At 48.9% G+C, this 12,810-nt stretch overlaps 1 protein-coding gene across 5 annotated transcripts in view; it reads left to right on the top strand.

The window, feature by feature from the left end:
* The first annotated feature begins 226 nt into the window (after positions 1–226).
* The window catches only part of SRGAP2 (SLIT-ROBO Rho GTPase activating protein 2), a 245,426-nt gene continuing 232,842 nt past the window's right edge, over positions 227–12,810 (top strand). For 2 of the 5 annotated variants that reach the window (XM_058669103.1, XM_058669104.1), the window contains exons 1-2: positions 234–692; positions 2,462–3,081. In XM_058669103.1, the coding sequence (XP_058525086.1) occupies positions 3,015–3,081 (67 nt within the window). In that variant the 5' untranslated portion in view covers positions 234–692; positions 2,462–3,014. Of the gene's footprint in view, positions 693–2,461; positions 3,082–12,810 lie in introns of all 5 variants that reach the window. The other 3 variants (XM_058669101.1, XM_058669100.1, XM_058669102.1) reach the window with 3 other exon arrangements.

A 12,810-nucleotide genomic window follows, 5' to 3' on the forward strand; every position in this document is an offset into this window, starting at 1 on the left:
CTGGAATTCGCCCACGGCCCGCATTGGAAGGCCCCTGATCCGAGCTGAGTGGTCAGCAGCCCGTACGTCCCGCCCCAGTAACGGTGCCGAGATCAGCTCGGATTTCTAATTGGACGATCATGGTTCCGCCTCTCATCGCATTGGTCAGTCTCAGAGTTTGGCAAACCCTACTCTCGCCCTGATGTATGGGGAAAGACACGCCCTTAACGCTTCTTATTGGATGCTGTTCCACAGTTCCCGCCAGCTTCTACTCTCTATTGGTTTAAATTCTCAGTACCGTCCCTCCCTTCTTCCCGGTCCAATTGGTCGTGCTGCCTTTCAAGAGTTTGGGTTTGGCCCCGCCCCCTAGCTCTACTTTGGGCATCGCTAGCCGGGGGCGTAGCTGACTCGTGACCACGCCTCGTCGGTGACTGCTAGTCACACCTCCAAGTTTCGTCAGTGCCTCCCACTTATTCCCGGCCTCTCGGGATGAGCTATTCCTATTGGCTACAGACCCCATCGGTCGATAGAAAACGGGCGGTGATTGGCAGGAGGGTGGGCTCTGCTTCCCGGCGGGGTCCTGCGGAGTTGGCGGAGGCTCCTCAGGGGACTAGGGGGCCGATCTGCGTAGGAGCGGGTGGCGGGGAAGAGAGGGGGAGAACTCAGAGTGGGAAGCGGAGCCGCGGGCCTGGGACCCGTCGCGTCAGAGCCAGGTAAAGGCTCCTTCCCTCTCCCCTTTCTTCTCCCGGGACGCCGGGCTGTGGAACCCTGACTGAACACACCCGGGCTGGGGCGGGAAGGAGAGGGCGCGGATGCTGCTCGCGGCATCGGCTTGGCGGTGGCCGCCCGGAATCCCTCAGACCGCCCCCCGCCCCCGACCTTCTCCGAATCAGCCGGGAGTAGTCCTCTGGACCGCCTGTCTCCCCGCCCCTCACCGCACCAGCCTGGGTCTGTGCCCGGGCTCTCCGGCCGCAGCGCAGCCCGCCCCCAGCCCCCTCCCCAGGTCCCCTTCGCGGGCCCCTCGGGGCAGCGCCGTTGGCATCTTGTGAGTGGCCGTCCCTACCCCAGCGAGTGGTTTCTCTCCCCCAGTCTCCAAGCTCTGGCACGCAGCCCGAGTCGCAGCCTAGGAACCAGAAGGATGGGTGTTCCCACAGCTTCCGGGGCTCTCTCCCCGTCCCACCCCGGACCGCTCGCTTCCCCACTCCCGTGCTCGGACCCACGTCCCGGAGTCGTTAACATCCTTGCCCTTCCTTCACCCACTTGTCTCCCAGCCGCCCCTCAATTTCACTCTCCCCCACGGCAGCCTCCACCTCATCCCCGCTCTGGCCGTGCAGGACGTCCCCGGGTTCCCGTCCTGCCTCCGGACCCCAGCTCACACCCGCCTCCCCGCTTCCTGCCGCCCCCTGCTCGCTCTCCTCCCTTTGCTTGCGGCAGTCCTTCCTCCAGCTGAGGGAAGCGGGAGATGCCAGTGGGAGCCTCCCCTCTTCCCGGCTCCCGGGGTGGGAGCTTAGGGAAGAGTTGAGGAGGAAGGGGTCGTTGCCGCCGCACGCTGGGGAGCTAGCTGGACGCCTGGACGCGTGTTCCCGCCCGCTTCCCTCCGGGCTCCTGGGCCTGGGCTGCGGCGTGGGGAGCTCCTCGGGCACCGCCTGGTGAGAGGAGTCGGGATTGCGACCCTCAACGACCTCTTTCTCACCCCGAGTCCGGGAGTGGGTGCGGTATCGGGGATCCCCTAGGGCTTGAGTGGCCAGGAAAAAAAAAAAAAGATTGAAGGGTGGCATTTCGAGTGGCTCTGTTTCCCAGCTTGGGGGAGGCGATGGCTGCCTTCCGCCCCTCGCTCCCGCCCCTCGTTTCCCGGCCCCGACCCTCGCCTCCAACCCGCTTCCTGCTTCTGCTGATCACATTGTGTTTCTGGATGTGTCCCGTGCCGAGCGGGCTTTTTCCTGTAGTTGCCCCCCCTCAACCCTCCTAACATTTTGCTGCCAAGAGAAGCTAGTAACCAAAAACAAAACAACTGGGAGGAGGGGTGGCAGGGACAGAAAAGTTGTGCCCGCGTGGCTAGTCCTTCTCTGGCTTTGATCCCCTTTGATGTCCAGGGGATGTGCTTCAGCCCGGGGTCAGGGAGCGCTTTGGAGGCCGAGCCGGGAGGGACCCTCAGTCTGGCCGCTGCCCAGCGCTGGTCAAGCTCTCGGGAGGCCTCTGAAGTGCCGCAGTCCCCGCCCGGAGCCCCGCATTCCCGCCGCAGTCCCCACCCGGAGTGGCTGCTCCAAAGTGTTTTCTTTTAGCCTTAGAACAAAATCCGGAGGGAGCTTCCTTCCTCCCCACCACGCCGGGGCTCCCGCCGGTCAGGCGGGCGTTAGGGCTGGCGAGATGAATGGGGCCAGGCCAGGCTCCCAGCGACGTCCCCTACCTACCCCACCCCCGCGGCGATTAGGATCTGCGCTGGGGCTCATCGTCCCCCCTCCCCTTTTTCCTGCATTTACAGGCAAGTGAACCGGAGCAAACGACTTCCGATCCAGTCCGCGCTGCAGCGGCTCCCGTTTGGGATTTGATTTGCAGCATCTTCTAGCTTGTACGACAGAAAAAAAAAAAAAAAGCCGCGAAGCACGCCCAGCCCTCGCCCTGCACCCCGCTACGCACCCACTCCCTCCCAGGGACACAGCTGGGCGCGTCCACACCCCCGCACCCCTACATCATGTTGTGCGGAAGGACTTCCACTCCCTGCCTGTGTCGTTGATGTCAGACCCCAGGCCAGCCTCCGGGCGCTGCAGTTCTCCCGGCTAATGCTGAGGCTGCGGCTCTAGCGCCGCCGTCGCCGCCGCCCCCTCGGCCCCTGGGCCCACCGTCTGCATGTGCCCGCCTTAGCCGCGTGCCCAGCCCGCAGCCCGCAGCCTGCGTTCCCGGGAGAGCTGGAGACCACCGCGGGCGGCCCCTTCTGCCTTCCGGAGAAGCGGTCTTGGACGTATTGATTTCGGTGGTTGGATTCTTCCCGTGGATCTATCAATTCGGGATTCGAATTTGGAAGAAAGAAGGAAAACATGACGTCTCCAGCCAAATTCAAAAAGGATAAGGAGATCATAGCAGAGTACGATACTCAGGTCAAAGGTAAGGGCTTTGGAAAATAGCGAAGTCTGGGACCGTAAGGGCTGGCAGGGCATGTGTTTCCACTGTCAACGCCTGGCTGTTCTTCTCTTTGGGTGGAGCAGGTTGGGGCAGGCTGACCTCAGAGGTGGGCTTGGTAGGTGGGACTGAGCCTCCGAAGATGGGCAGTGCAGGGGGCCACCGGCGCTGACAAGACAATGTTCAGAGTGGGGGGCTTTAGGGATGTCCCTGTGGAGCCAGCCCTAATTTTGGCATGCTGGACCCGGTGGGGGAGGGGCAGGAGATTCTTGGAGAGAGAAAGGCAACCAACGGCCTCCTAGTGTCTGGGTCAGGTTCTCTCGAAGGACAACTGAAATCTGACAGGTGTTTGGTCATTTCCAGCTGAGGTTGAAGAGGAGTCCATAAAGGCCACCTTGAAGAAGGTGTACCGATTGAAGAGCCTTGGGAGAGGCGGGACTTCCTTCCCCAATCCCACCCCATGCCCTGCATTAAAACAGGAGGTTTTGCTCTGGCACTGGGCACAGAAAAGTCCATAGCCACCTTGGGTGCACCTGGTATCCGCCCGATCTTGGGTTACCCTGTGGACAATCTGCACCCAAAACAGAAAGGTTAAGGCCACACACATGCCGTCTCCGCCCTCACCTCAGTCTAAATGGAAATGGGCTGTTAGTGTTGCTGGGTGGTGCTGATTCTGGAAAATGGGAAGACATAATTGTTTAACCCTTCCGTGTTGCCACCTTGCACTCTAGAATGCCTGCTTTCATAGCCCCATGTGCCACTGTGCAATAATGTGAGGGTTAAAACAGAATGTGGACCTGCAGAAGGCCAGTGACCTGTCCCTTCCTGTGGTCAGTCGGAGTCCTTGCCCAGACAGCCTTTTCATCACCAGCAGTTCCCTTAGGAGGGCTTCCCCTCTGTGAAGGAACCTCCAGCATGCATTTGTGCAAGGCCATGAACCTTGCTGGTCAGTTACAGGGAAGAGCCATGTGCCTGCAGCCCACTGAGACCATAACTGGGGAGTGGGAGAGGCGGGTGGCCCTGAAGGTTACAGCACATGGTTGGAGCTCTGGATTTTTCTTTGTTTCAGAGTACAGAGGGAGGGGCCCTCCTTCTTTCCCTGCACCAATGCAAGGAGACTTTTTTCCTGTGATAGAGAACTTGGGAAAGGCCAATGTCTGGGATAATGATTGCCTTGAGGTGGGGGTTGGGGGCGGGTTGGGATAGAGAATGGCCAGCGCTCACATCTCGTGCTAGATGGAAGGTAGTTTGTGCCTGCAGGATCTTTTGTATGTCTGCAGTGTGGTCAGTGCTGGAGGTGCCCTAAGGGACCTTCTAGCCACTTGGCTGCAGATATTGGTAGGTTTATTACAAAGGTGGGGGAGTCAGCTGATTGATAGCTTCAGTTGAACTGGGATTGAGAGAGGTGTGGTTCTGAGTTATAATTGGGGTCTTGGCCTCTTGTCACTGTTCATAATCCCAGCCTGTTTTTGTAAACAATAGGCGACTGGCCTCTGTGTGTCCTGTCCAGATATGCTGCATTTTGCTCCTGGAATACCCCCTGCAGTTTTAACCAGATATATCTTTTTTCTTTTCATTTCTTTTCTTTTTTCTTTCTTTCTTCTTCTTCTTCTTTTTTTTTTTTAACATATCCTATTCTTCCCTCTTGCTGTTGAGAGTGTTAATAACTTTAGCATTCCCAAATTTCTCTCCAGAAGCATGCCAATTGACAAAGGTGTAAAGTGAGTTTATATGTTTATGTTTTGGAAGGCTCATTGCTTCTTGGCCTTTTGGCTAAGATCAAGAGTAGTATCTCTTGGAAGGTTCAGCAATGATAGGTTTTAACCAACCATATCTGCCAGTTGGTAAAGGATGTCTCAGAATGAAACACTGTGTAATTTGCAAGCAGTACTGATTGAGATGATGTCATGTGGCTCACTCCTGGGGTTTCTCTTCAACCTCGTCATAGGCAGGAGATTGCTTTGCTGTGATATTGTTCCCTTGATGCTGTTCAAGATCATAGAATTTTACAGGTATTTGAGTATGATATCTTGCTTAGAGAAGGCACCCAATACATACTTAGGAGACTGATTTGAGTCATTAAGTCCCTCATTGTATAGCTGAAGAGTACAGAGAACTGAAGCGGTCTGCCCAAGGTCACACAGCTAGGTGGTAGCAGATCTTAGACTAGAAGCAGTTTTACTGATTTCTGATTCCCCATTCGGCATTTACTGTGAACCAGTCTGACTGGGGTGAGAAAACAAATTAAAATGAAGGAACTGCAATCAGTCAGTGAATAGTAGTAGTGATAATGATAGTATTTTACATTTAGGTGCTTGTTAAATTGCAGCCTGTTCTAAGCGCTTTACATGAATGATCAGGTTTAATCTGCACGTCATCCCAGAAAGTGGGTATTATTGTCACCTTCCACTTACTACATGAGGAAACTGAGGCTTCAGGAGGGTAAACCCTTTCAAGGTCATACAACGAAACCATAGCAGTTTGATTTCACTCTTTTTTTTTTAAAGATTTGTTTATTTTTATTACAAAGTCAGATATACAGAGAGGAGGAGAGACAGAGAGGAAGATCTTCCGTCCAATGATTCACTCCCCAAGTGACCGCAACGGCCGGTGCTGCTCCAATCCGAAGCCAGGAACCAGGAACCTCTTTCGGGTCTGCCACGTGGGTGCAGGGTCCCAAAGCTTGGGCCGTCCTCGACTGCTTTCCCAGGTCACAAGCAGGGAGCTGGATGGGAAGTGGAGCTGTCGGGATTAGAACCGGCGCCCATATGGGATCCCGGGGCTTTGAAGGCGAGGACTTTAGCCACTAGGCCACGCCGCCGGGCCCTGATTTCACTCTTATTCAGCAACTGTTTATTGACTACCTGCTGGGTGTTCTGTGGTCTGGTGACATGGCAGTACAGAAGACAAAGTCTTCATCCTCAAAGAGTTTATATTCTAGAACTTGTGCTCTTTAGGGAAAAACAAAACTTGGAGACAAAGGACTGGGGTTCGAGGTTGACTCTGCCCTCCCCAACCTTGCTGTCTGGAAGCTCTGAGCCAAAACTGTTACGAGTTTCAGCTTCTTATGTATCATGAGACTCATGATGCTGCCAGCCTTTCCTGTATAGATGTCAAGATAAAACACGTGCTATAATAGCAAAGCAGTTTGGTTTGTTGGTTCGGAGCGCAGGTTTACAATCAAAGGAATCCAGGATTACATCTTGGGCCTGCCATTTGCGTGCTTTGCACATCAGGCAGGTTACGTGACTTCTCTGAGCTTCAGCTTCTTAATTAGAAAAATAGGAAAAATAGTATGTGTGTCCTAATGCACTTGTGAGGAGCCAAGGAAATAGGCTGAATACATTATTTAGCACAGTATCTAAGACTTGGTAATGCTCAAAATAGTGCAATCTACTTGCCTCTTAGTGAACCATCCTCAAGCCAATTTGGGTCGACTAAGAAGAGTGCATTGTGGTTCCCTCTAGCTGTTTAAATGATTGGCACAGGTCTAGGGATGAATCTTGAGTTCTAGCCTAAGATCATCTGCTAATTACAAAAGATACCTTGTGTCTTTCATATAAACCCTTGGGACATCAGTTGCCTTTTCTGTGAAGTGAACAGGTTGATGATCTAATCGCTGGCTGCCCAAGTCCCAATCCTGCTTCTCACTTGGCTCCTGCTTCTCACATGAAATGGTTTGAGGCAAGTGGCTTCTAAATGGACTCGTGGGATTCTGTTCAGCCTGTGGTGTTTGCCTGTTCTTAAACCATCTGCTTGCAAGTGCCCCGAAGGAGTTCTGAGGCCGGGCCCCAACCCTACCCCAGTGCGGTTTCATCAGGGGCATGCCTCCTTCATCAGTCTGCCTTATAGCCGCCTTCTTAAAAACCATCATTGTTTCTGGTTTGTGGGTGTTCAGATTCCTTTGAAAGTTCATGCCTCTGAATGTCTGACTGGAAAGCAATAGTCTTAGCCTTTTTACATAGCCCTTTCCAATTTGCAAAGCACTTGCATGTACATTAATCTCTGGAAATTCTTTACTGCCCTGGTCAGATTCATAGATAACTTGGGATCTTTGACTTCCCTTGTTAACTCGCTGGCTAGGACTGAAGCAGCGGTTGGTGGTTAAGGAGCAGAGCATGGTTACCAGGGGTGATTCTTTGGGTGATACTTGGGTGAATTCACAACATTGCATGCATCTTAGCTATTGTCCTTTCCTTACTCTGGTTTCCTTACCTTTGCCATACCATGAGTTTTGCTAATTTTTCAAAAGAAGGCTTGAAATAGAGAGTTAATGCAAATATTCCAGGAGGAATAATCTGAACCGGAGTGGCAACTGTGTATTGAGCAGGGAAATTCTTTTTCTTGAGAACATTAGGGGTCTTGTCTTTTTTTTTTTTTTCTTTTTTTTTTTAACATCTTGGGAGAATGGTGTCTGCACACCACAGAGCTGAGAAGTGAAATTTTGCAACTTCCATCTGGAGCATTTTGATAGAAAAAGCATAGGCCTTTGCCTGGAACAGTTTAACCCTTTCAGGACCCTATGAGAGAGCAGGCAATGCAATTTCAAACTGCAGTCATATCCTGTGTGCACATTGGGAATGCTGATGGCTGGTATTTAAACAAGCTTGTTCCCCTGGGAGGTTTGAGCAGTTCTTCACTCTTGCCAATGAAGGTCTTTCCCCAGGTGTCTTTTGTCCCAGCCCCCCACCCCCCACCCCCCACCCCCCAAGGGAGCTTTAAATATAATCAGTTTGTGAAAAGCTGCAGTAAAACATCCCGTTGGAATCCCCAAGCAGATGCTATCATCTTCCTGGGAGGTGATTGAGGGCTCCTCTTCCCTTGCTCAGGGAAAAGAGCCACTCTGCCATCAGGTGAATCTCTGGAAGCAAATGAAACTCTTGGGAAATTTCAAGTACTCTGCCGCTCAGAGCTAAAGGACCCTGGAGCAGGTGGTGGGCCTGGGGCCACGGGATATATGAAGCAGCAAATTCATGGAAGAGTCTTCAGGCATTCTTTTGGGGAATAGGAATGGGGACAGTTCCTTTGGAGAAAGCTACCTGATGGTCAGGCTTCATCCATCTTGTGCCATACACATTTAAAGCTAAGACAAGCCCTGATCATGTCCCCATTGTGAAATTTACAGTCTGACCTGGTCTTGATAAGTAGGACCCAACCCAACCCACATGTTTTTAAAAGTGGCAGGTGCCCACACCTTGCTTTAAATTTCCTCTGTTGATGGGTGACACTTTTAGACCCAGCTGCTCCTCTTCCCATCGAGCTCCCTGCTTAAGGCCTGAGAAAGCAGTGAAGCATGGCCCAAGTCCTTGGAACCCTGTACCCTTGTGGAACCTGGAATAAAGCGCCTGACTTTGGATCAGCTCAGGTCTGTCTGCCGTGGTGATTTGGGGAATGACTCAGAGGATGCAAGATTTCCCTATCTCTTCTGTCTCTGTAACTCTGCGCTTCAAATAAAAATAAATAAATACTAAAGAAAAAAAAAGTTAACAAACTTTAACCTGGTATTAGCCTCAGAATTGGAGAGTGTGTTACCCAGAAAGTAGTTTGGTTTAAAAATAAATAATGGGTGGACTTAAAAACATTTTCAAATTTACAATAACACATTTTAAAATAATGTGTAAGAATTCTGCTGTCTGCCTTTTTAGCTTTAATTGTGGCAGAATACATGTACAATGTATCGTTTTAACCATTCATTCTCTTTTTCTAAGATTATTTATTGATATGAAAGGCAGAGCCACAGAGAGAAAGGGAGAGACAGGGACTGAGGGAATGAGATCTTTCATTCCATAGTTTATTCCCCAAATGCCTGTAAGAGCTAATGGGTCACGCTGACTCTGGGAGCCGGAAACTCTGTTCAGATCCCCCATGTGGATGACAGGGACCTAAGCTCTCAGATCCTTACCTGTGACTTTCCGGAGACATTAGCAGGAAGCTGGATCTCGGGTAGGTGTGTGACTCTAAACAGGCACTCTGAAAAAGAATGTCTGCACACCAAGTGTATCTTAACCTTTGTATCCCCACACTTCTCCCTATCATCTTAGCCATTTTAAAATGGATGGATTAGCCATTCTGAGTACATTTGTCGTTTTACCACCATCACCACCATGCATCCACAGAACTCTTTTTCATCTTTCCAAAACTCTCATTCAACAGTGACTTTCATTCCCCTCTGCCATGGGCAACCGCTGATCTGCTTTCCTACAATTCTTCGTACCTGATGGGAGTGGAAGCATAATGTATTTGTCTTGTTGTGATTGGTTTATCTCACTTACTGTAGCGTCTTCAAGATTCGGCCACACAGCATGTCAGAATTTCTTTTCCAAATTAAGGCTGGAAGATAACATTTCATTGTATATATGTAGCACGTTTTGTTTGTTTGTCTGTTGATGGATACTTGTGTTGCTTCTACCATTATCCTTTTGAAAAAATGCCACCATTGTTTCTTATTTTTCAAAAGATGTCAACAGTCTATTCCAAGGTTTTTACAAGCTTTTATAGAAGAATACTTCAGAACCTTTGTGGAAGATATACGTTATCTTTTAATCCTATCTTAGTAAAGGTTTATTTGTATTTGAAAGATAATGTTGCGGAGAGAAGGAGGACAGGGATAGAGAGAGGGAGAGAGGGAAAGAGAGAGCGAGAGATAATGTCCATTTGCTCTCCAGATAGTCGCAGTTACTGTAGCTGGGCTTTGTGTCCTTTACCTTGAACCTGAAAAACTGAATCTTCCTTTAAAGCCCAGCTGTGATGTTCCCATCCCAGGAAACCAGGAAACCAGGAAACCTTTCCTGCTTCTCTGCCCATCCTTGTTCTGATAGTGACCGGGCATACGACCCAAGCAGGATTCCCCAGGATTCCTGGCACCTCCCCTTGCTTTTTGCACCCGCTACTTCAGTGCTCAGGGGGCACCCCCACCACAGCATGCTTGCACTGCTTGTATTCTTACACTCATCTTATTAAATTGTAATCTCTTCACTTACATCTGTCTCTTGGTTTACAACTCACCGGATAGAACTGCCCTTGATTCATTTCAGTGTATCCAGCTTCTGTTACATAGAAAGTACTAAAATATTTGTAAATCCAGCAGATCTCTTAATGGAAGTGGGTGTCCAGTGCCACAATGCCACACTTCGGTATTTCTCTCTATACTCTTAATACAAAGCTGATTCTTCCTTTAATGCAATTTGAAATTCAAAGTGGATTGGACATTGTGAATATTATCATTATTCTCAAGGACAAGCAAAAATCATATAGTATCCCTTCACAATTGAGGGGCTCTCGTTATTACTCACCCCCATCCCTTTAGAATCACTGCCCTACAGCCATCCTTAAGTTGATCAAATTTCTTCAATCACATTTCCTCATCTTGCCAACCAAGAAAAATATTGACTCTGAAATTCCCAAGAGTTGAAAGCATCAACTGAAACAAAGCATTTTGGATTTGCCCAGGATTTATTTCCCATTTTAAACAGATATGTAAAATCTAAATTTCAGAAAAATTTTATCTTGTTTTGAGCAGGAACCAAAACAGAGTTGACTTGAAAGGGGATTGTTGTGATACTTTTCCAAGTTTGCAGAGCCCTGTTACCTGGGTAGAAGCAGGTGCATGATCTATAGTTAACAGGGGGAAGGAAAAAGGGCACAAGCAGAAAACTGTCCCCTCTGGTTTTTCAAGTTAGTTGGTATTTAGTAGCCTTGACCTTACTTACGCATTTTGAATGGATGGTCTTGAACTTGAAATGTATATTCGTGAGGAAGGAAAAACAGCTGTGAAGTATGCTTCCTCTATTTCTGTGGATATTTTAGGATACCATCTGTTAAAGAGAAGACACGTCGTCTTTTTTTTTTTTTTAACCTTTTCTTCTAAAAATGCACTAATCAGTGGGCAGGTGGCATGAAAGGCATTGTGAAAGCTAAGACCTTGTCTGTACTGTTTAAACATAGATCCTGTATTTAGAATTATAGCCTGGTAGGCAGGTTCTGAACTCTCTTGGGAGAAGATAACCTTGCCAGCCGCACCCATGAGTGGCTGTGTGGCCAGGGCTACACAGGAAGACAAAACATAAAAACAAAAAAAAAAAACATTTAAAGATTTGTTTATTGATTAGAAAGTTACAGAGAAAGAGAAAAAGAGAGAGGAAGAGTGAGAGAGATGTCTTCCATCACTAGCTCTCTCCCCAAATGGCTGCAATGACTAGAACTGGACCAGGCTGAAGCCGGGAGTCGGGAGTGTCATCCACATGTCTCATGTAGGTGGCAGAGGAACATCTTCCACTGCTTTCCCCAGCACATTGGTAGGGAGCTGGATTCGAAATGGAGCAACCAGAAGTGGAATTAGCACCCACATGAAATGCTAGCATTGCAGACTGCAGCTCAAACCCCTCTGCCACAACATTCTCCCCATCCTTTAAAATTCTTTTGCACCAGAATGAACTTGTTTTTTTTTTTTTTTTTCTAAAAACTAGAACATAGTAATTTTTTTTTAAAGATTTATTTTATTTTTATTACAAAGTCAGACATACTGAGAGGAGGAGAGATAGAGAGGAAGTGGAGCTGCCGGGATTAGAACCAGCAGCCATATGGGATCAAGGCAAGGACCTTAGCCACTAGGCCACGCTGCCAAGCCCTGAACTTGTTTTTTGATTCTATTTTCCATGATGTTTTTGCAGTCCTCTCTTTTTTTTTTTTTTTTTTTGAGAGACCTTCTAGGGAAAATCTTGTCAGATGAGTAAGCTGCCTTTTGGACAGACATCTTGGATGAGGTACTTACTTGGGAGCAATATTTCTTTGGGTCAACAGATTATAAGAAATTGAACTATAGGATTCTGCAGAGGCAGAATGGTTCTAAGGGTAAGAGTACGGGATTAGCAGGCAGATGTTCAGCCTAGAGGTTGGGACACCAGTAGGGATTGTCTGCATCTAATATTGGAGTGCCTGGATTTGAGTTCTGGCTCTATTTCTGATCCTGCCTTCCTGTCAGTGCAAACCTGGGAAGGCAGTAGGTGATGGCTTAACTATTTGGGTCCCTGTTACTGTTGTGGGAGACCTGAATTGAGTTCCTGGCTTTCAACTTTAACCTGACCCCACCTTGGCCATTGCTGGCATTTGTGGAATGAACTAGCAGGCGGCAGCCCTTTCTATGTCTAAATAAATAAATAAGCATGAAAATAAATATCTGGCTTTGGTTTAGATTTCATTATGATTGCGGGGATAACTCACCTAGGACTCAGAATCCTTAGTTTCCTCATCTATAAAATTAAGACAATAATTCTTAGCCCCTGAAGATGATGATGATGATGATGATGATGGCTAGCATTTATTTGTTTATTTATTAGGATTTTATTTTTATTGTATAGTCAGATATACAGAGAGGAGGAGAGACAGAGAGGAAGATTTTCCATCCAATGATTCACTTCCCAGGTGGCTGCAATGGCTGGAGCTAAGCCAATCCGAAGCCAGTCCAGAGCCTCTTCCTGGTCTCCTACACAGGTGCAGGGTCCCAATGCTCTGGGCTGTCCTTGATTGCTTTCCCAGGGCACAAGCAGGGAGCTGGATAGGAAGCGGGGCTGCCAGGATTAGAACCAGTGTCCTTATGGGATCCCAGCATGAGCAAGGTGAGGACTTTAGCAGCTAGGCTATCGTGCCTGGCCCTGCTAGCATTTATTGAGTGCCTCTTATGTCTGAACTTTGTTTTCAGGGCTTTACAAGTATCAA

Source organism: Ochotona princeps, chromosome 10, assembly GCF_030435755.1.
Source record: "Ochotona princeps isolate mOchPri1 chromosome 10, mOchPri1.hap1, whole genome shotgun sequence".
NCBI lineage: Eukaryota > Metazoa > Chordata > Mammalia > Lagomorpha > Ochotonidae > Ochotona > Ochotona princeps.